Source organism: Cyphomyrmex costatus, unplaced genomic scaffold (genome assembly GCF_001594065.2).
Source record: "Cyphomyrmex costatus isolate MS0001 unplaced genomic scaffold, Ccosl1.0 scaffold164, whole genome shotgun sequence".
Lineage (NCBI taxonomy): Eukaryota > Metazoa > Arthropoda > Insecta > Hymenoptera > Formicidae > Cyphomyrmex > Cyphomyrmex costatus.
Genome location: NW_017275653.1, coordinates 1,213,289 through 1,237,551, shown reverse-complemented (window position 1 = coordinate 1,237,551; position 24,263 = coordinate 1,213,289). Strand labels below are relative to the sequence as shown.

At 28.8% G+C, this 24,263-nt stretch overlaps 1 protein-coding gene across 1 annotated transcript; it reads left to right on the top strand.

The window, feature by feature from the left end:
- Nucleotides 1-536: 536 nt before the first annotated feature.
- On the top strand, nt 537-20,033 carry LOC108771675 (ATP-binding cassette sub-family G member 1). The gene is made up of 9 exons (XM_018537022.1): nt 537-816; nt 6,918-7,035; nt 11,142-11,337; nt 11,582-11,729; nt 13,438-13,677; nt 14,670-14,786; nt 15,849-16,109; nt 18,374-18,630; nt 19,084-20,033. Exons 1-9 carry the CDS (start codon nt 594-596, stop codon nt 19,420-19,422), a joined length of 1,899 nt encoding a protein of 632 aa, XP_018392524.1. The 5' UTR covers nt 537-593; the 3' UTR covers nt 19,423-20,033.
- Nucleotides 20,034-24,263: the final 4,230 nt, after the last annotated feature.

Sequence of the window (24,263 nt, the reverse complement as noted above, 5' to 3'; positions counted from 1 at the left end):
TAATTATCTGACAGTCTAGATTGTATCTACTTCATAGTATAGTGTATTACTTCATAGTAATACATGTAGGCATAAATCTGTTTCTAATGACTTTGTGAAATAATTTCTCTGTAGCTCACATACTTATTTTCTTCACGGCACTAATCACGTTTTGTCGATCAATCTTTTTTCAGTTCGTGCTGCTCTTTTTTATGCGCAGTATATTTATTTTTTGTCATTGTTCATTCAGTCATTGATTAATATTATCAATTCTTTACGTATAAACAGTACTTTAACAAACAATTAGCACATGTTTTTGGCCACAATAGATCCTAATTGTAATTCATTCTGACAAACATATCCCTAATTTACCGTTTCAGGTTGAACTTAATAAGGCATGTGAGAGCGGGAGTCATCGTGAACGACGAAAGCGAATGTGACAAATTACGTCTGTGGTCGGTAAACGAGAAAATTGAAAGAAAGTGCAGTGAACGTGCGCGCTCAAACGCGACTGAATGGTATCTGAGATATTCTGACATTTTTTCTTTATTCTTTATTGTGTGTATTGTGCGAGCGAGCTCGTGTTCCGAATCATCGTCTTATCTGAATTTGCCATGACCACTCCGACACCCTGTTCGCCGTCGCGGTCTTCTTTGAGCTGCTGCCAGTTCGACCAAAGCAGCCAGGACGACATGCGAGGCTCCGCTGTCATAGACAACAACAATTATTTTCTACAACAGGAGAAGTACTCCTTCCCGAAGAGGCCCGAACTTGATCTGACATTCCACGATATACGCTATCGCGTTAAAGAATGGAGCGTACGCAACTTCTCAATCAGTAAGTATAAATAATAGTATATTATTTGTTTTATATAAATAATATAATATACATCAGTAAAAAAGCAAGAAAATAAAAGTTTTAATAATAATAATAATAATAGTAATAACAGTAATGCATACATATGTGGATTATACACAACTGTAATGATGTTATAAGAGCTGTGGTTCATAAAAAACTTATAAGCATATATGCAGTAAAACGAAATCAATCAGCTCTAATCATACTATAGATTGCAAGACAATAACGTAAGCTGCAGCAAATCCTTATCTGTTGATTTGCTTACTGCTTATATCTTACGGCTGTTTGAGTTTTTTGTATTTATAGTCAGGCTTTGTTATTAATATTATTTACTGTGACATGAACTTTACACGTGGCGACATTTCTTGTTGAAAATCGAGAAAATCTTTCCTTAATAAAAAAAAAAGAAACGCGAGAGATGTATAAATGTAAATGATTTACCGTGATTAAAATTAAAAATTTCATTTTGTCAAATAATTTTTAATTTTAACTAAATTTTGATTCTTTCTTAGATGTCTATTACCGGATATCCAGTTTATGTATTAATATATGATAATAAAATAATTGCATCGAGAGAAAGTTCCCGGTATACTTTCTTTAAACTGTATGAAATAAAATTACAATATTGTTTAACTTCTAATATTCTTTAACATCTTTTTTTAAATATATTTTTTTTTGTATTATCGTGTAATCCTTGGGTTATCATAACGTCATAAAGTTAAAGCTTACATATATTTTTCGCTTTTAATATTGAACAATTCTTTTGCAATTACATTTTTTATATAATCGGTATAAAAATATTTGTAAGTACACACAATTTACGAAATTTTATATTTTTAAAATAATTTTACTACGAAGAGAGAGAAAAATGATTCAAAATATTATATATATTCCTATTTTCCAAAATATATAATGTTATATATATAGTATTATTGTTATTTTTTTAATCATATTTCTCCCATGCTTATTGTATATATTACACGAATTTATATAAATATAAATGCATTAATATTATTATAATATAAATTTCTATATGTCTTGCAAAATAATCATTTAACGAGACATTGTTATATTAGAATGCTTTTTAAATTCTTAAATGATATAGTCACATATGTGAGTGAAAGTAGATTGTAATTACTAAATAGTGCTGGTAAATTGTTCAACGTTAATGAGAGACTTTAGCTTTGAATAAGTCACAAAAATTATGGTCCAAGTGGAAACATGAGTATGTATTAAAGGTTTTAATTGGTTTAAAATATAATATTATCCACACAAATATGTGTCGATGTGCATGTCACACAAAAAGACATATTGGATGTTTAAAATAATAATGTAATGATTATTTTAATTGCTTTAATAATCGTATATTGCGGGATTAGTGACGTGCTTTAAGAGAAAGTATTTGTATCGCATAGCACGATAAGTGAAGAAAGTTTTAAATGGAGAAAGTATCACGACGTTTTGAAAATACAACGTATAAAAATTCACGCGGCGTAGAATTATGATTTATAATAAAATATTATCTTGAGACTATTTCGAAATACTGTAATATAGGGCATTAATAAAAAAAAATATTATATATATTATAATACAATATTAGAAAAGTAATTTAATGGATTTAATGAAATAAAAGTTATGGTTCTTAGCAGCTAGAAAGCGAAACATTTTTTATTATTAAATTAAATATGTTAAGAAAGAAGCGGAGAATGAGAAAAAGAAAGAGAGAGAGAGAGAGAGAGAGAGAGAGAGAGAGAGAGAGAGAGAGAGAGAGAGAGAGCGTAAAGAATAAAGACTCAATGCACATTAAAAACTAGGTCAGTAGCATTCACTACACTATGAAAAAGGTGTGGCTATTAATATTATAGAAATATGACGAGATTATTATTTTCCCTGTTGTCACAATGCTTATTTTATTGGATTAAAATGTCGATTCGGCGACGGAGCAGCGATCGTATCTCATTTCTATGTCTCCATAATATTCATCAATTCCGGTAATGGCGAGTTGTTCATAAAAGAACATTAATAACAATTTGAATTTGTGAGTTTTGTATTATATATACAATTTTTTTTGTGTTCTGTTATTCTGGGAATCCGTATAAGTATAATTAATTATATCAGTGTCTAGTAAAATATTTTTTGCTATAATTTAACACTAATAGTAGCATTTATTTTAGAGAAAGAAAGTATTATCTTGCTGCATATTTCTCCTTTATATTGTATAATGGAACGTAAAGCGTGACAACACTGACAGCGCTCTATCTAAGACGCATTATATCTTATTATTTATGAGTCACGTTTATTATAGTAAATGTTCTTTTTAAATTCGTAAACAAAACGAGTTGCAAAATAAAGTAATGTGAAGCGGCCGAATTCTTTTGCTGTAATAAATTTTGTCTGAATGTATACGTTGTAAAGGAAGTGAAAGAAAAAAATTTCTCTAATACACACACATTATGCTTATATTGTATACGATCATTGTCTGGACGGATTTTTTTATAACGGATAAAAACCAAAAGTTATTACGCAATATTTTTAAATATGCATAATAATAATAACAAATTATTTTGCTTTACGTTGAAAAACGATGCGATCATTGCAATTTGATTTGAATAATAATCAATATTTTATCTATCTGTATGAGCCAATTACACTATTCTGTGTAAAAACTTTGAAAGTATGTCGATAGCGCATCCGCTGTAAAAATTGATTGTATTATTCATGTCCCAAGAAAGGAAGTTGTGCGTCACGGACGGTATCACGTAGAACAATACGTGTCTCCGTTGAAATTGCGTGACCGATTCTATGAAACATCGTAATCATTTTGTAACGTTTAAAAAAATATAAGTAAACTATCTCTTATAAAGTAAGAAAAAAATTCATTTATGTCGGAATTTATATTATAGTTATATTTATTTATTATTTATAAATCATTATTATTTATAAATAATTTTTATAGATTATTATTAATATTATATATTCATAATTGTGCTTCCTTGATGTTTTTTTTTAAACGGTGACTTAATTGTCAATCCCCCGCGAAAGAAAATTATTGACATGCGTATAATTTATTACGCTAGTTTATTTATATAGCGAATAGGTATGCGTAAACTCGAGTGAACGTGAATACAGATTTGTCTCAAAATACATTCAAGGAATTCCATCATAGTAGAACGAGGGAAAGCCTCGGCTGACAATGAGTTATTGATGTATGCCGTGACATTCATCACATGATTTGTAAGTGAATAACTCAAGATACGAAGCGAATGTTTTTTAATGAAAATAAAAGATTAGTCATGCTAATCGTAGGATATGTTGTGCTTAGTAAGATGTTCGTATAATGCCACTGATAATCAGTGAATGAAATATGAGATCTTAAACTTAGCTTGGCTTAGTGCATAAATTTAATAAATGTGTCTTGTAAGTGCAGAATATTCCTAGACCATTATAATTAAAAAATTAACATAAGTTATAATATTTGGAGGATACTATATCATATTTTTTAACATTATGAGAATGTTCTATGAACGTTATACGTCTACTTTTATAATTTTCAGTCTTTAAACGTATACTTAAACTGAATCGGTGTAACAGTTTTATAAATTAGAGTAAATGTTGTTGTAATACTTTTTTAAATGTTTATACAATATTATAATAACATCAATATAACGTTATTTTTAATATTCATAAATATTATCAAGACATATAAGCATTCTCATTAATATTTCAAAAATATTATTTCATTAATATTCAAAAATTATATAATTTTAGTAAAATATTCTTAAAATGTTACATTTAATATTCTAGGAATATGCCTAAAATATCACTTAATATTAAATAACGTTATGCTTCTATAGAATGGTATTAAACGATTGAAATTAACAAGCAAATATCAGTATTTTAATTATATAATGTACAAACTTTCTTTCTTTTTTACTTGAACTTCATTGATTATCCAATGCCAAGTATAGGTATGCCTATTGGGTAATCAACGACTATTCACTGATTCAGATTTAGAGAGCGTGTCTTAACGTGACCAGAAACTTTGGAGCAAGGTTGAATTTGATAATTTTCCATTTTGTTTTCAAGTACATGGAATTACTTTTGTTATCAAATTGACTTGTTTTGCTCGTACAGTGAAAGATCGGATAAGGCTATTATATGTATTGTCACTTGTTATAAAGCACAATTAACGTTCTTTTAGAGATATTTCGTGAAAACCGGTTATTCCTTCTTTGGCGGAAGATCTCTCTTATTTACTTTTGCTTCCACATTTCTTTGATCCAAGCACGTGTGTTCACAGCTTCGGTCTTCGCGTCATAGCTACATACAATAATTATCTCATGTTTATTGCCTTCAGCGATCGGACATTGTGCAGCGTGTTATGTAAAATATGATTAAGGAGAAATATAAGTCATTATCATCCATCCATCTTTCTCTTTCTCTCTCTCGTTCTCTCGTTGACATAAAAAAAAACGGCACTAGGTCATTGCTGCAACATTTGCGTGTATTCGTTACACATGCGTTTTGTATATCGCGCAATAGTCTGCTCATCGACTACTATGCGATTATCTTCAATGCAGTCATTCTGTTATCGACTTATCACTAAAGCGGTTCAAGGTTTGTTTGAATGAGCACATGCAAAGTTGACAAAAAGTAATCGTATCGTTCTAGAATCCTATTCACTATCTTGGTCTATCACCTCCGTATTTTCGCAAATGAAGAGATAAATCTAATCTGGAATAACCGAAATTATTCAATCGCCGAAGACTGTGTTCTAAAATTTACTGCCAGTACTGAAAATCTATAATAGTTTATGTCACGTGTACTATGTATTTTCAGTACTGGCAGTAAATTTTGGAACGTAACTTTCATCTTCTGTTCGAAGGAAAGTTAAGATTGAGAATAAAGCAAAATTAAATAAATGAATAATAATAATAAATTAATGAACATAAATAAATTTGGTGTGAGCTAATTCAATTAGACATTTTAGTATACACACAAAAGATACACTTTATATATATATATTTTTACAAAAATCTTAATAAAAAATAAATGTGAGGAATACATATATTACTTTGAATAATATATTGCGAAGAATATTACTACGTCGACCCGCCATCAGAGGTCTATAGATATTCGCTAAGATTCTCGCAAGTGCTTTGATACGCGTATATCTGTATATATAGAATTTCGATTTAATAACTAAAACAGGCGTCTAAGGTAGGCTTCCACTACAATGCCTTACTAATGAGTCCAGTAGTGGAAGTTGGGACGAAACGCCATAATTATGTGATATTCTTCGCAATAAATTAGATTGATTTAAAGATTTTAACGAAAATTAGCTCATTGCCCTTATTTCATTATATTAGTTGCTTAATAAAAAAATTCTAAAAATGAATATTAATGTTTGTATAACACGTGTTATTATTTTTTTAACGTTTTTCTTTTGCAATTAGAGCAATGTGTTGCACAGATAATCGTGTATATCTAAACTCGCGGAAATAACTAGATATATTCTTAATCTTTACTTGTCTAATTCTCATACCTTCATGTATAATAAACTCATAAATTAACAAAACTGGATTTCCTCGGAGAAGGTCATGTATACACATACACATAGATCTGTTATAATTACCATTATATATATGTAGAAAAGAATAAAATTGAATTTTTCTTATTGGCTAATTCCAATGCAATATTTCAGATTCTATATCTTTTTACAGAATATTTTCTTTTCTACGTAGTTTTCATATCTCTTACTTTAGCGTAATTAATAAGATGCACGTGATCTAAAGTCAATGACTCCAAAAGTAACCTTGAAGCGTAAATAAAGTGATGTTTTACATAAAACGACAAGCCTTAGTCCAAATAAATGTTGCAATTGATATCATCCAAGAATGTTAAACGTTACAATATTCCGTATTCATGTTGTTCTTTATCTTTCGCACACTACCTCTCATACGAATCGAGCTATAAAGTTAAGGAATATCGTCATATCGCATCTGAGGCACGTTAACAATGAATCATCATGCACTGAACGCACTGACGCAATCATATAATGGCGATCTAAATTGTTGCAGACGAGAAGGAAATTCTGCACGGAGTAAGCGGCGAATTTAAGTCCGGCGAATTAGTGGCTATTATGGGACCGTCCGGAGCCGGGAAGTCGACGTTGCTGAATGCTCTTGCTGGTTTCACGTAAGTATCGTGAAACCTTGAGGATTTCTTCTTAAATATATGCTTTAACATCATATCCACAGATCGTCTGTAAGTTTGGAAATTTACTCTGTCTTTTTTACACTTGCGTGTATTATTTATCAATACACATATTCTTCTTATTATTCCTTAACATACTTACTGAATGATTCAATCCTACACTTTTATTTTTATTTGTGCGTCTCTCACGAGTGGGTCAAGGGTTAAAACGTCTCATTACGCAGGGATACGCATACATGTATAGACACTTGACCTTTGACACGAGTACTGCCTTGACTCGTGATATTTGTACTTGTAAATAGGATCCGACAAATATAAATTTTGATTACAAAATTTAAAAAAAAAAACGAAGTTTTGAAGAATGCTGTATCCAATAATCAATCTATGAATTTCCTATTTTTGATCCATTGCGACATCGAACGAATATTAAAACGAAAAACAGAACACACATCATCGATTGCATTCAATATCAAACTAACTAATGCGAGAAACTTAAACTCGATTTGCTGTGAACTATCTGAGGTTTGAGAACGAAGACAAACAACGTCGATTATATGCAACATTAAACTAAATGCGAAAAAAATTCAACCGTATTTCATTAACTCCAAACTATTCGCGACTTGAAAACGATGTTTGCTGATTCATATAGCTCATCATGGAAATATAACTCTTTTTCAGAAATTATAGTTTTTTTTGCTATTATATCGTAATATAATTGCCGTAAATAATCGTATGCGTGTAAGAGCAGCACAATGATTTACATTACTTACTGTGTGAAACATTAAGCACTCAAGCTAAACTATGTACTTAATAATTACGCTCACGTGCTAGAAAACACGTGTGCGACGAATACATAGTCGCTATTTTTTTTTACAATTCCAATATAACCATTTGATACAAGCATTATTTTTAAATTAATTCATAAGGAAATTTTTTTGCTTGAAAATACGTTCTAATCGCTTTTAACAAATGAATTAGATCAAATCTCGCTAAGATCATTATTATGTGCATGAATATTGCTTCAAAATGAATAATGTATATTTCGTATTATGTACATCTGGTAAACAATTAAGCGGGGAGCACAGACTTTTGCATAACGCATAAACCGTATACATAAAGAATTTGATTGGTCCATTGACTCATGCATAAGAAAATGGGCCAATGAAATTCCTTATGCACATGCTTTATGCGTTATGCAAAAGTGTGTGTTGGGGCTCTTATTCAAAAATATGCTATCTAGCATGTGAATATTTCCTACGTTATAAACTTTTTAAAATTTGATTTATTTTCTACAGTTGTCTCGGAATTCTTTTACATATCGATACATGGAGATTCTTTAAGTTACAATTGATTTGCGGTATGGCATATTATTATAAATTATTTTATTATTTTATACTTGCTGGCTTTTAAAATTTTTATTTAATTTTGGTACAAAAATGTTCGATAATTTTTGAATATTTATTATGCTACAGATATTTTAACGTGATAATTTTTTATGTGCAATTATAATAAACATTTCCGATGAATAATATCTGTATATCATTCAAGCATTCTTGAGCATTCTTAAAAATAAAAATAAATCAGCTAATGCTATTTGCTTCAACAAAACTAATTTTAATATTATTTTGCAAATTGAGAACTGCTTTGTTATTTGTAGAATTATAAGTCGCAAAAGATCTCAGAAAATGAGTCTTAATCGGATGATAAGATAATCTCCCGTTAGGTAATTACTGATAATTATATGGTGATAATTCATATTTAATTGCTGTATCTACTTATTATATAAATCATTGTCTATATTTATTGTATATTGTAAAGTATATTACTTGTATATATATATATAATATGTATGTGTATATTATGTATACATATATTATACAACATATATACAGAAGAAATTCGTGTTTATACATATAGGCAATCATGTTTTTTTCTTATATCGTTGTTTATTTCCATAATTATCTAAAAGAGTATTATGCATGAATAACATTAAGATGATACTGAAGCAACTTATATTATCGATAAAGTTAATGTTTTTTTAACGTTTTCGTTCGTTCCTGTTTAATTTCTTCGTAGTAATTTTACAGAATAAAAATTCCCTTTCCAAGATTAAAATATATACATATGCTAGTATATCTGGTGTATTCCGTGTCCAAAAAATTACACATTTCTTTGTCCATTTTTACCTTCAAAGTTAGTCGCCATATTTAGGTAAAATGAATAAAGAAATGTGTGTATTTTTTTTATTTTTTCCAGCTTTTTTTCCAGACGCGAAATATACCAGGGACCGGTACATTAGCATGTATATTTTAATCAAAGAACAACAAATTTTTGTTTTGTCAAATTAGACACGTTCTACACGCGCGTGCGCTTTTTTACAGGTATCACTTATTATAATACTTAAACCTTATAATAATAAAACCAATTAAGACTCCTTATAATTCAAAAACAAATTGGAAAATTTAAACGGCAATAGGAGTCGGACACAGAAGACGTCGCTCAATTAAAAAACATCTGTAAAAAAGAAAGATCTCTAATAAACACACACGCGCATTAAATTTTGGTCAAAGATATAGAATGAAAGAAAGCAGACAATCCACAAAAGTCAAAACGACTTATTACTGTGTGTGTATAGCATCGACTGATCAAAAAGGCGTTATTCGAATAAATGGTTTTCGTCACTTATTAGTGGTGTTTTTAAGTGCGCGATGTCTTCTGCGCCCGACTCTTATTGCCTTTTATTCCCTCTAATTTGTTTTTATACAATACTTAAAATATATATAATATTATTTACACATGTATTCTTACATTATGATACTGCAGAATGTTTATTATCTCAATCTTGTGATTCTAGAAAAGTGTATAGAAAAGATATAATTAAGTAAAGATATTAAGAAGTAAAAAGATGATTTAATTTTATCAGAATATGTATCATGAAAAAATATGTACTTTCACGATATGCGTCTGCTTTTTTTATAATCTCATTTTAATGTCAGAAAAAAATGTGTTTTAATCTGTTTATTCTTGAGATATTTGTCTCTATTTAAAAAAAATATCAATTATGGTTAAACATTTTTTGTGACTTTTGATTTAATATCAATTAACAATTTTCGAGTTTAACATCATAATTACATCAATCTAATTGTAAGAGTATATGGAGATTACACACATAGAATATCTTTAAATGTTACAATATTAATTAACATTTTGAGTCAAACATTAATTCAAGTAGATGAATCTATATACAGGATGTCCAAAAAAGCTTAGGACTCCGGATTTACTTGGGAGATCTATATATGTATATTACATTATATTTCATTAAATATACTTTTCGAGTTATGAGACTTGTAGGTTACAGTACCGTTGGCATTAATTAGTATTAACCAAAATGTACTGTCTAAAGGTCAAACTAATATAAAGATCAGTAAATGATTTTTAAACCCTACAACTTTTGTATGAAAAATTTTTTGAAAACGTTATCCTCCCGAGTAAATTTTGAAGTTCGTTTTAAATACTCTACATATGCATACGAAAATGATGTTAAATATCTTTAATTTTGTTAGATGGAAAAAGAGATCGTTTTACTCATGGTAATTGCTGTTTAATTGTTGCCTAATTGCTTATTTCAATATTATAAAAAAATTTAAAAAAGTTTCGCACTTAAGTGTCTAGTAACAATATTTTCTATTCCATGTAATCTATTCGATTTTCAAATTGATGCATACATATCGTACTATCATATTATTCATGTGAAACTGACATTTACTTTCTGCTTTCATTCACATTAACTGTTGCATGATACGCAATATTATATTATAAGTGTAGGATAGTTACATTGAAATAAAGAAATTACGTGAATAATCTGTTTACTAAAATTAGTAAATAGATAATAATGTGAGACTTGAACGTTACATCGTACTTTTTAAGGCAAATCAGCCGCGTGAATATTTATGGAAATCTCGCATTCTTTCATATCACAACATCTCGTTTTCGTTAGTTCACTAGTATTAACAATTTTTTATGGTAACTGTGTGTAAATTATAGTAACTTTTCATAAATATATTGAAATACAATGTGGTAATGCGTAGTGTATCCGGTGTAAGCGGTGAAGTTCTGGTCAACGGTAAGGTTCGAGTACCACATAGTGAACGATGGAAAAGGACGTCGTGTTACATACAGCAAGACTCCATTATCAGAACATACATCACCGTGGGAGAAGCCATGACTTTAGCCGCTCATTTAAAACTTGGTTACACAATCAGTTCTGCCTATAAGCATTCTCAGGTTAGTGACAATTAACCACCAATTTTAATTGCTGCGTCGTAAATTTTTCCTTGCTTTGACCTCTCTTTAAAAGAAACAAAGAACTTGTGTTAAGTTTTGAAAGAGAACTTGAGAAAGATCTAACTGTTTCTCATCAATTCTTTAAGTGTTTCTTCTTCATTTATTTCACGACACATTCAATTTACGTTTTCGGTTATCTCTTGTCGCACTTCGTAATCCTTTTTTACGATGCATACATATGTAGGTTTTAGAACTCTTGGAGATGCTAGGGCTGAGCCATTGCTATGACACGTTATGCGGAAAATTATCGGGGGGACAAAAGAAACGGCTCGATATTGCCTTCGAACTCTTAACTAATCCTTCAGTATTATTTCTCGATGAACCAACGACTGGTAAGTAATAAAAATATAAAATGTCTTTTTTATACAAAAAAATAATATTATGACTCAATAATAATGAAATTAGTAATGACAATAAGAAGGACTACGAGCCAAAACACAATTTAGTAAATTAATAATAGTTATTAACTTATATAAATTACCATATGTTTGTTAATGTATTTGTATTTGAATATGTTTAATTTTTATTAAAACTTATAGTATAATATTATTAGATTTTAATAACTTTTTTTTTTTTCGACTTTATACTGATGTTCGTCAATGTAACACCTGGGATCTCATAATAATAGCAAATGCAATATCTTAAAAGATCTATACTCTCAAATTTTGGCCTTTTTAATTTTTATTTAACATTGGTAATGACTCGATCAATGTCGAACATTTGTGTGTTAATGGTTTATTCTCTATTGTTTTATTAAACTAAATTGTCTTGGCTCGTAGCCCTTCTTATTGTCATTACTAATTTTGTCATTTTTATATTAATATTAGTATTTAAAAAATAATTAAAGTACGAAAATTTAATTAATTCTTGAATGATATTGGCAAGAACTGATGTAGTGTTTCAATCATGATTATGTAAAGTCTGATTATGAGTATATAGATAAAAGTAAAATTAAGAAATGAAAAAACAGTATAAAAATTCAGTACATAAAATTGCTGTAAATTAAATTAAGGCAACGTTGAGAATACTTAAATACTTCGAAGATAAAACGTACGATAACTTCGGTAAGTAAACGTTTTTGCTAAATGACATTGTAAATAAGCTCAAGAAATATATATATATGTATATACATATATATGTATAATAGTTAACTAACAATGTAGAATGTTTTAGAATTGCATATTTCATGCAAAGTCATAACTGATAAATAGAGCATATAAGAACAACCACGATGTCTTAATAAGTATAGCTCGTTAATAGCAAGCAAATGATATAGCATAAAAAGCGAAAGATAATTATTACGCGGATTTATGTTCATCCAGACTTTTTTGTCTATTTTATGATCTTTATTAGCTTGTTTATTAGCTATTTGTTTAATTGAAATATCTTTAAAGCTTTATACGTAAAATGAATTTGACGCAGACGATCTCAAAATTGTATCTTATCGTTACAAATACAATGAACATTGTAATACGGCTGTTCGATATTTAGAAAACTCTATTTATCAAGTTATATCTATAGCCAAAGATAATGATTATCGTTTCACATAATGTGGTTAATAATTGTATACGATAATGATTTAATATTTTACACCGAGCGTTATTGTACTCGTGTCAGATTATATGATTTAAAAAAGTTGTGACATTATGATCATATTATGCTATGATATGCGAGAACCGGCAGAATTCTCGCAATAACCTGTCTCGAGATTCGCGATGTGTATTTCCGATTACCTCATTCTATTTCCAGTCTCTCAATTGCGCTTACTTAATAATATATTACCGTACTTGAATGATAGATCTTAGATCTATCATTGAGATTACATCATCGTAGGAACACAATATTACACATCGTCGGTTTAAGCTTCCTATGAAGATAACGCAAAACGCAAAGATATAGGAACATGAGATATCAAGGGGATTGTATCCGAATCCATACCGTGTCTAATGCATTTCGTGCAGGGCAATTACGAAATGCATTTTCCATAGAATGTGTGTTACCGCTTTCTAGAACATTGTGGAGAATTATTAACCTTTTCAGGTCTGGATTCTTCCTCGTGCAGCCAATGCGTCGCTCTTATGAAGCGGTTGGCAGGATTAGAAAGGCGTACGGTAATCTGTACGATTCATCAACCGAGTGCTTTGATCCTGGAGATGTTTGATTCTCTGTACGTGGTGGCTAACGGTTATTGTATATACAGAGGCTCAGTTAGCTCGTTGTTGCCGTACCTGACTTCTGTTGGCGCCCATTGTCCGCCTTATCACAATCCAGCTGATTTCGGTACGTAGTTTCACTGAAACAATTAAATAAAGCGATCTTAAGGTGACCCTACATGATAAATAATATCAGTAATACTGACAGTAATGACGCATCAATATTTTTAGTATTTTTACAACCTTACATGTGATCAGTATCATTGATAATACATTTCACTTTAATTTTACGTATATCATCTATTGCACGGTGTGGCATACTGTAACATGAATTCTAATATAAACAATACTGATGTTTGAAAATCAAAATTCAGACACTGTCAGTATTCTACGTCAATCCATCAATATTAACCACACACGATCAGTAATATTGTCAGATTTGTTAATATTGACAATATTATTGACCGTGTAGGGTCACCTATAATACCCGTGCTACCTTTCGTTGATCCTATTAATTACGCGAATATCATACTACGTAGCTAACAGAATGCGAAATCAGCATAAAAGGATCAAAGGTGCATTCCACAGTGGTCCGTTTCGCGAAATCGTATAGTATCTAAAAGAGACTTCATAAATTGCACGATATTGTGCAAGAGCGAGTTAACTCACTTTACAAGAGTGTGGTAATGGTCTCGAATAAATTATTGTAGTATTTGGCAATAGTCTGAACAATTTAAGACTAGAAAGCGTTTAATATTGCCGGCGCAATTAAACACAGCGGGTATATGATTTATTTTTTAAAAGATCTTTCCTCATCTTTCTTTCTCTTTTTCGCCTATTACTTATGGATCTGACCTACTTTGCGCTTTATTTGCGAAGCCTCAAAATTACGCGTACAAAGTAAGAACAATCGCGTGTCAAAGTCCCATAAACGGCGTGTTTCGATTAAAATTGATTGCAAGTACATCGATATGTGCGCAGCGAATGTTGAAATCATAGACATAAGTCTATGGTTGAAATGATCAACATTCACTTCGAAAGCGCGCTCTGCACAACAGCGAGTAATCATAGTTCTGGAAATAATGACTTTTAAATCGATTTCTTGTGAATTTGTTTCAGTTCTCGAAGTAGCGGTCGGCGAATATGGTATTTCGCTCGATAAATTGGTGGCAGCGGCGGAAGCTTTACCAACTGATCAGAAAACGATCGCTCTTACCACAAGCTTGCCTGAAGAAAGTAAGATCACTTCTTTTTCCAAAATTTTACTTCGGTCATAAATCTAACTACATGTATTTTAAGTAAACGAAATATTTGTCAGCTCACTTAACTGCACTGGTTTCTTGAGTAAAAATACAAAGAAAATGTTATAAGCATAAAGTGATAACAATATCTTATAAGGCCTCGGTAGTCTAAAGTGATTAAGCTTTATAAAAAGTTATAACAAAAAGTTATATAATCTACGATGAAATCAATCTTGTTAGAGATAAAAAAAAATACGCTGAAAGACCACAATCCAATTATATCCATCTATCAGCATATTTATTATTATAATAGAAAAGTTTAAAACGTTTTCTCTTATAAACGTTGTTTCTTAGACCATAGAATTCTTTGTGTAAAGGCTTTATTCCACAAAATTGATATTGTTAGATATACAAAAGATGAAAGATCACTGATAATTAACAACCGAGGAAAATGGCCAACATTAAAAAATGTTAATAACACCATAATGTATCCCATTAAAAATATTTGATTTTTGTTGTAATTTGTTATTAAAATTTTTATATTATAGGTCTATATTTATTTATTTCTCTCATTTTTACCTATAGAACGCAGCGGCATAGTTATATATATATCAGCAAGATTCATCCGTTTTATGAGAGAATATTTTAGTATCTGTTTATATGTAGAGAGAGAGACATATGTAATACAATAAATACTCGATTTTCTATAAAAATTGTGTGAATATTTAACACATTTTAATAGTTGAAAACTATTTAATAGTCTATAAATATTCTATTGATATATATTATTCTTAGGCTTCGCTTACATAAACGAGATATTTTTATCTACAAGAATGATGAATACTTCACTGAAAAATATATGCAAAACAGCTTCTTTCTATTTTTTCTCTTTTCCTTCTCTGTTCGTTAATAGACATATGGTATTATGAAACATCTGTATTTTGCAAGATAATAAAGTAGCAAAGAGCTTTGACAAAATTATACAAGAAGATTTATTAATTAAATTGCAACTATAATCATTTTAAAAAATGCTGATTTATATTATCTATTATTTTAGCAAACAGAATCAAGGAACCGCCACCACCTGCTGGTTTCTTGACGCAGTGCTATCTTCTATATAAAAGGCAACTGCTAAGTTTAAAAAGAGACTATTCGTTATTGATGGCGCGATTGCTTTGTCACCTGCTAATTGGTGTGATCTTCGGATACCTATACATGGGAAGTGGCTATCGAGCTAATGTTTTAGCAAATTATGTTTATCTGTACGGATCGTTGCTTCTCCTCGTCTATACCGGAAAAATGGCTGTTACTCTTGCTTGTAAGTAGCTATAAATTATATACATATATATTTCGAGATGCTAAATCATTTTAGTGTAAATATTCTATCATAAAGAGCTACAAAATATAAATTAATATATTTCAAAATATATCCATGATGCTTAAAATTACTAATAATGATAATAATAATAATAATAATAATATGTTAATGTATATATGTAAGAAATGTAAATACAAATATTTTGTGGCTTTACAATGAAAATAACGATAAAAAAATAATAATTTGTGTGCGTTTCTCATTCTATACATTGTAATTTTTGGTCCTAATAAATTCAATAATCTGTATCGGAGATAAAAAAAAATATGTAATTTATCAATACACATGATATATTAGCTATATTAGCCACATTAATCATCGCAATGACGGATTCTATTAGTCATATTGATATTATAATGTTGCGATGTGTCATTAAGCGATTAGCATCTCCAAGGCGTTTAAATCTTTTTTCAAAAGCATTATGTAACTTAAACTCGATAATAACATCAAATTATCTATTTGTAAAGTGTTTAATTTATGCGGATTTTTAAATTCAGTAAATACGTTTACAATGTTCATACATACTATTGAATTCATAACTAGATCATATTTTTCATTTAACTTTTTCAACTTTATTTGACTTAATTATTTTTAATTTCTCATAATTTAACTTTATTTAATATTTATATTACAACCGCATCCATTATATGCTTCAATCGTTATCAAAGGATTATCATAATAAAATTAATATTATTCAATTGTAATCATCAAGGCAGATTTCACATAATAAACACGATGTTTAATATTAAATCAAATATATCGATAAATATATAATATTAATTGTGTTACGTTCGTGAAAATTCTGTTAGAGGAAATATTTAACTGCGGGTGCTAATATGCTGCAATTGCTGTAATTTTTGTTTTCTAAAGTAGCGTGTAACAACTTGATTTCATCGAACGAAAACTAGTCGTTTTGTTACGTATTATAACTTTCGCAACGTCGTGCATGTTAGATCGAATAATATTGAAGGCCAGATTTCACCTGTTTCTTTCATTGCTTCAATATCATTTTATGATTTATGATATTAATAAAGCCTTAAAGCAGAACAGATTTCACTTCGGGTTTGATTTCCAAAATTTTATATACTGAGTTGAAAAAGTCTTTTTACATATATGTGAAATTTTACATATATGTAAAAACATTATTTAATTTCATGTTTTTAAATATTGAAAACATTAATCTGTACATCTGTTCAAAATTATCGTCACTAATTTCATTTATCTTTCGAAATACTGTGAGTTAGTCGACCTTAATTATTTCCACTATTGTTGCATCAAGCAGTAATATTCGTGAACGCTTAGCGCGCTGTCATTACTCCGAGATGTAGGTCAAGGAAATGCGAATATCTCTGCCATAGTTGTTGTGATTAAAATTTCATAGAGCGACCATCTGATTCGTTTTGGTGCATTTTTATAGCTTCGAGGAAAATTTATTTAAACCGGAACGAAAGTGATTAATAATATCTCTTTACACAATTTTAATATGCACATGTGTATTGACAATCTCAATAATTTATCGCGAATTATCTAATTTGATCATTTATGATTGTGAACAAATAATAGTTATCTCAATATGTAGTTTTAATAAATTCTCACAATGATTTATTAAATCTTGTGTAATTCTGTCGGTGAACAATACATTTGACGTAGAAGAAAAATGAATAAAACTAAATAGAAAAATGATAATTGATTGTTTATAGAAAAAATTTACAGAGAATCCAACTATACGAGCAATTCGTTTAAATATTTTGTTTGTTCACGTGGTGAATCTACGATTTTATTTCTTTCTGCGTATAAAATTTTCTCGTTTACAATACGCAAATGCGTTTCCATTGTACCTTCTCTTTCTGTGTATATATTTCCATTATATAAATTATTAACGTGTGTATTTTTAGAAATGACTTCAATCGAACTTTGTTTAATTAAATCAGTGATCAGTTTAATACATATAGAATTAAAAAAAGACTTTAAGTAAAATTTCTAATTGTATTATTCTTCTCTAGTTTTTTCCATTTATTAAACGACAAAAAACGATCCTATCCAGATTAACAAATTAGTACAGATTTTACTCAATGAGTTAATTATCGATCAACTTAAACATAGTTTCATCGTAGTTATCTAGATTTTTATTTCTCCTGATCGGATATCATTTATCTTGGTATTTAAAGAATATTCAGCTTCCGTTTACACGCCTCTCTTTGTTTCAGTTCCACTGGAGATGCGAATTCTCATGAGGGAGCATTTCAATCGTTGGTACCGGCTGGCACCGTATTATATCAGCATATTGCTGGTCGAGATACCCTTTCAAGCGGCATGTGCGGCGTCATACCTGATAGTGAGCTATTGGTTGACAGCACAGCCCGTAGAAACGAATCGTATAATATTCTTCATGGTAGTTAGCATAGCTGCCAGTCTGACGGCGCAAGCATGGGGTTTCTTTATCGGCGTTACTACGCCAATTAAGGTAAATCTCTTCGGAATGCTTTCTTTTTAATGCCTAGTTTCTTTACCTCTAGATAACTTAATCCAGGAGATATCTGCAATTTATCCGAAAGTGAAGAAATCGGCCCTAAGTAACATTGAAACTCCATAAATTTATTTTGGTGCATATTAATTAACTTAGAAAATCTCTTTTCCGTTTTTTAAATTTTTACAATTCGGATCCTAATCAAAGTTTTAGTATTTAGGAGTAAAAAAGGAGTTACTCTTATTCCAAAAGTCTTGTTAATGACAAGATGGGATTTGTGGAAAAAAGATATAAAGGTTGAAATACTCAAAAAAAAGATATTACTCTCTCACATGCATATTTATATCTATAATCTGAATTTGTTGAGAAGTGCGATTGGATGTGCTAAAAAAAGTATTCAACTTTAGACATGATACAGAAAGTCATTGAACTTTTCGTAATTCTTTACAGATTGCAGTCTTCATTGGCCCGATAATCGCAGTACTATTCTCTATCTTCGGCTTCTGCATACGTTACTTTGATACGCCGCACGCATTTCGCTGGATGTTCCATGTATCATATTTCCGTGCTAGTTTCCACAGTCTGATATATACTGTATACGGATACGATAGAATGGACTTATTGTGCGACGAATTTTATTGTCACTACAAGAAACCAAGCACGTTTCTCAAAGAAATGGAAATCAACGATGTAAATGTGGTCAATAATCTGGTACTCGTTCTCGGTATCGGGGTGCTGATGCATCTTCTAACGGCCAGCGCACTTTGGTGTAAGCTCAATAGAAGATGAATCAAATATGATCCTATTAAATACAGTATTTGTGGTATTGCGGATAGTCCCTTTGAGAAACGACTTAAAAGTTCTGAGACGTTTTTCCCACGGGAAATACGAAAATACAAATTCATTCCAAGAGAGAAAATTTTAAAACTCTGAAAAAATTGAAAGATCGTATTAGTAAAGTCATTATTTCTTTAGACCTTAATCTCGCTGGATACGAGATGTTCTACGGCGTTTCGAGAATGTTTTCCATTGAATCGAAGAAGACTGGGCGTTATTATTGAATCTTGTAAAACTACTAGTTGCAGAGGGATTTTTTAAAGTACTTTATTTAGCACACACACACAACACACACAAAATAAAGTACTAGTCCGAATTATTTTGTATTAATCGAGACAAGACGCTGTAATTGCTAGCAATTTCGTAAGCGGTTCGTAAAAAGCGGTGATATTAAAATGGCAAGGCATTTATATAAACAAAATATAAGGTTTATATAAAACAGAATATCTGTATGTATGTAAGCCTAAGTATAAGGCCAGATATACATGATACAGCGCGCATAGAACGTCGTTATTATATAATTTAGAATTATATTTAAAATCCTAAACAACACACCAAACACACACACAATTTGATATACTTATTCTAGTTTAATGTTTAGTGTTTATTTAATTTACGATTTTAGTATTATATGAATATATGTGAAATTACCTAAATACATGTGAAGGTTTTATTAATTAAATATTTCGCTCTCTATTTGCATACAATACCTTATCATAGAAAGTACGATCTTTTTTTTTTTAAATAATATAACGACCATATTTTATAGATAAATGAAAAATATAAAGTGAAAATAAATCTATTGCATCGATTTTTCTAAAAGAAATTGGTTCTTTTTTTTTAGACTGAATTTTTATTAGTCATTCTTTAAGAATGTACAAATCGTTAAATAAATTAATTTACTGGTATTTTCTTTATTTCACGTTATCATTTTTTACATTTAATTACATGTTTTCCCCAATCCTTACGCAAAATAATACAATCCTATTGTCAATTAATAGGCCTACAAATTTATATATGGGGGAATACATATTTATATATGATTTATAATCCTAACATTAACTACTATTTTATAAACAAATTGTAGAGAATAAAGGGCAATAGAAGTCGGACGCAGAAGACGTCGCGTAATTAAAAACACCACTAATAAGTGACAAAAACCATTTATTCGAACAAGGCTTTTTTGATCAATGCTATACACAATAATATACACACACAATAATAAATCGTTTTGGCTTTTGTGGATTGTCTGCTTTTTTTTATTCCTTTGACCAATATTTTATTAATTAACTTTCTGTTTTGACATTGACTGACCAGCATATTAAGAACCGGTTTTAATTACTATTAATATTGTTTGGGATGCAGTACTTTGTAATCGTGGTGAGTTCCTTTATCCTCGGGATGATTTATTATAATTTTAGTTTTTTTTTGGAAATTAGTTTTCACAATTTATTATTTCTGATATTTTCAATTTTTCTGTTTTTCTTCTTTCTTTTTTATCCATTTAGTTTTATCTATTATTTATTCTGTATCTTAATTATCACGACGTGAAGAAGCTCACCGTTGATTGAATAATTGTATTGATTAGTTCTATTAATTAGTTTGTTCTCTGAAGAGAGAGCTAAAAAATTAATCGAAACATGTAAGTGTTATTATAATAAAAGAGCGTTATTCGAATAAAGCGTTATTCGGTTTTTGTCACTTATTAGTGGTGTTTTCAATTGCGCGACGTTTTCTGCGCCCGACTCCTATTGCCCTTTATTCTCTTCAATTTGTTTTTGAATTATAAGGAGTCTTAATTGATTTTATTATTATAAGATCTACTATTTTATGTTTTGCAGTATCAATGAATATATAATCAAGAGAGAAAGATGAAGAAATATAAGTATCTTATAATAATTATGAAATTATCAATTACGAATAATTGACGAATAATTGAAGAAAATTTCACGTAAGAAATGAGACATATGTATGAAGAGAGAAGAAATATTTGAAAATATATAAAATTACAGTATTACAACTTTATTTCTTACCAATTCATTGATTTATCGCAGATTAGATAATATCTTATTTAAAAAATATGATCTTGGAATCAGATACATTGCAACTTTCTTAATAAAGTAGTATTCAGATACTGTCATCCTTCAGTAAATACTGCAGCTGATTAAAACATTACAATTTACTACAAAAATATTATATATCTAAGATTACGGTTAATTTTTCAAGATTAATTACATTTTATAGAGAAATGTACAATATATTTTGTATCAGAATAATAATAAGCAATAATAATAAGTTAAAACTCTTGTTATAAAAATAATCAAAACAAGGAAAGGCAAATAAGAGTCAACCTTACAATAAATATCAATGATTAGCTATTTCAACATGAACATATAATTAATATCCTTAATATTACTAAAACTTAGTACTAAAAGAAGGCTCAATCCAAGAGAAACTAGTAACGAGAATTTGATAATCCTTTCTTTATATTTATAGTTTTTAATTAGTTTATAAGTTTTAGTACTAAGGATATTAATTATATGTTCATATTGAAATAGCTAATCATTGATATTTATTGTAAGGTTGACTCTTATTTGCCTTTCCTCGTTTTGATTATTTGTATTGGAAGCTTCACATTTGCGCAACGAAAATTAGTAAAAATAAACTTTTGCAATTTGTTTCAAAATTTTTTTTATTTACGACATTATACGATCTCTTCTTACAGTTTACAATAGAATTTATTTTTAGTATGAGAATTTGAACAGTCATAACAAACTGACAAATTTACTTCCTTAATCTCATACATATTATACTTTGTATTTCATTTTAAACTTAATCAGAATAGGTTAATGTGCTAAAATACGAATACGCTTATCATTTTAAATTACACTTAGAAGAGCATACTTAAATAGCATCGTCTATAGAAAGATAAGATTATTTTTATGATAATAATAACAGTAATAACAATAATTCCAGTCTTATTTTTGCATATTAATAATTCTTGAGAATATTTTATGTTGTTCGTTATACTTTCTTATACATGTGCCATAAACATAGGTACCATACATAAAAATGATATTGCCATCACAGTAATTTCTAAGGAAGGTAATACTGTATTTTTTACTAATTTGCTTTTTCCCTCTTGTAACTTTAAGTATTAAAACAAAATTAAAAAAGACGACTAGAAATAAAATTAATGAAAGACTCAATAATATATATAATCTTTCATCTGTTGATTACACATGGAGATAAAGTAACTTACATTGAATTTATTCTACAGAATATTGTATGTATATGAAAGTGTATGTTTAGTACCTCTATGTTATATGTATATATAAAATTATGTACATTTTATTTTTTATAGATCATCTGTATTTTTTATTTGTGTATATATATATTTTATATAATCGGAACAAATATCTTAAACAATACAAAATTGTCAATATTTTTTAAATCTTGATTAATCATATACGCGTATCATGTCTGTATTTAGTGGCTTGTATCGTAACCACATTATGTAATATTATTTTTATGAAGATTTTATTTTATTTTTCTTAAAACTTAGCAATTTTTACTAAATTAAATGATTTATATCAATTAATGAAAATAAATATTTTCGATGGAAATTTTCAAGTAGCTCATATCTTAAAGTGTTTATGATAATTGATAAATTTTTTTAATATTCTATGACGTTGATCTTAATGAACACAAAACTTGTAATACAGTTATTACAATGACATATATTCTTAAAACGAAATAAAACTAATACACGTAGCTAATCGTCAAAATAACATAACTATGACTTTTTTTTATATAAAAAATATTTAAATAAATCACTTTAAAAAATATACATGATGATTTATTCCTCCTTTATTTTTGCAAGTTCTTCTAATTTATAAATATAACGATCATCTACATATGGTATACGAAAAATATAGAACGTTTCAATTTATAGATATTATTCAGTAAGATAAAAGTATTTGATAATGAAAAGTTGAGAAATATATCAACATATAATTACAATTTTCAACGATATCAACGAAAAGTATCGTAACAAAACTATTAATGTTCCCATTTTTATAAGAAAAAATTTACACTTACAATTTAATTGAAATTTTCATCTAGAAAAATAAAGAAATACAAAAAAAAGATTTAAAAAGACGTTAATTTTAAAAGCTCAGTTTAATATAAAATTAATTCATCACAAAATATTTCTATATTTTAATGAAATTTCTAATGTTCCTTAAACAATTTTTTAAAATAATTAAAAAAAGTTTTATGTTACAATTTTCTTCTAAAAGAAAGAGAAAACAAAGAGAAAAATAAGTCTGAGAGTTTAAATGGTCTTTTCTTTTTTCTTTTATATATGCGATATATATATATATTTAATCAGTCTCAGATAAAAATCATCATAAAACATTTGTTCATAACAGCAATATCAACAATACTTTCCATTGTTACCGTTAAATACATACATTTGTATACCATGTATTTTTATCCATAAACACTAATAAAATAGTCCATATTATGCACGATATAGAATGTATTAGACATAATTACACAAGTACAATACTGTAAACTAATAATTTAATATAAATGAAATTTATTTATATTTATAATCTTCATCGTTGGAAACATTGGTTAACTAAAACAAAAATTATTGAACGTAAGGAGAAAGTAAAATTTTTAACCTGTCGATCAGTCCGAAATTGAGTAATGAAGTTGAAGATGATAATCGTAATTATAAAATATAATTTCTACTATTTACAACAGAAGATTTTTATCTCCCCTTT

What these genes read in the sequence shown, in the direction of transcription:
- LOC108771675 (XM_018537022.1), top strand. Translation starts at nt 594, where the DNA reads ATGACCACTCCGACACCCTGTTCGCCGTCGCGGTCTTCTTTGAGCTGC. An exon ending in AATGCTCTTGCTGGTTTCAC is followed by an intron (nt 7,036 to 11,141) that starts GTAAGTATCGTG and finishes GGTAATGCGTAG; the next exon opens with TGTATCCGGTGTAAGCGGTG. An exon ending in TCTCGATGAACCAACGACTG is followed by an intron (nt 11,730 to 13,437) that starts GTAAGTAATAAA and finishes TAACCTTTTCAG; the next exon opens with GTCTGGATTCTTCCTCGTGC.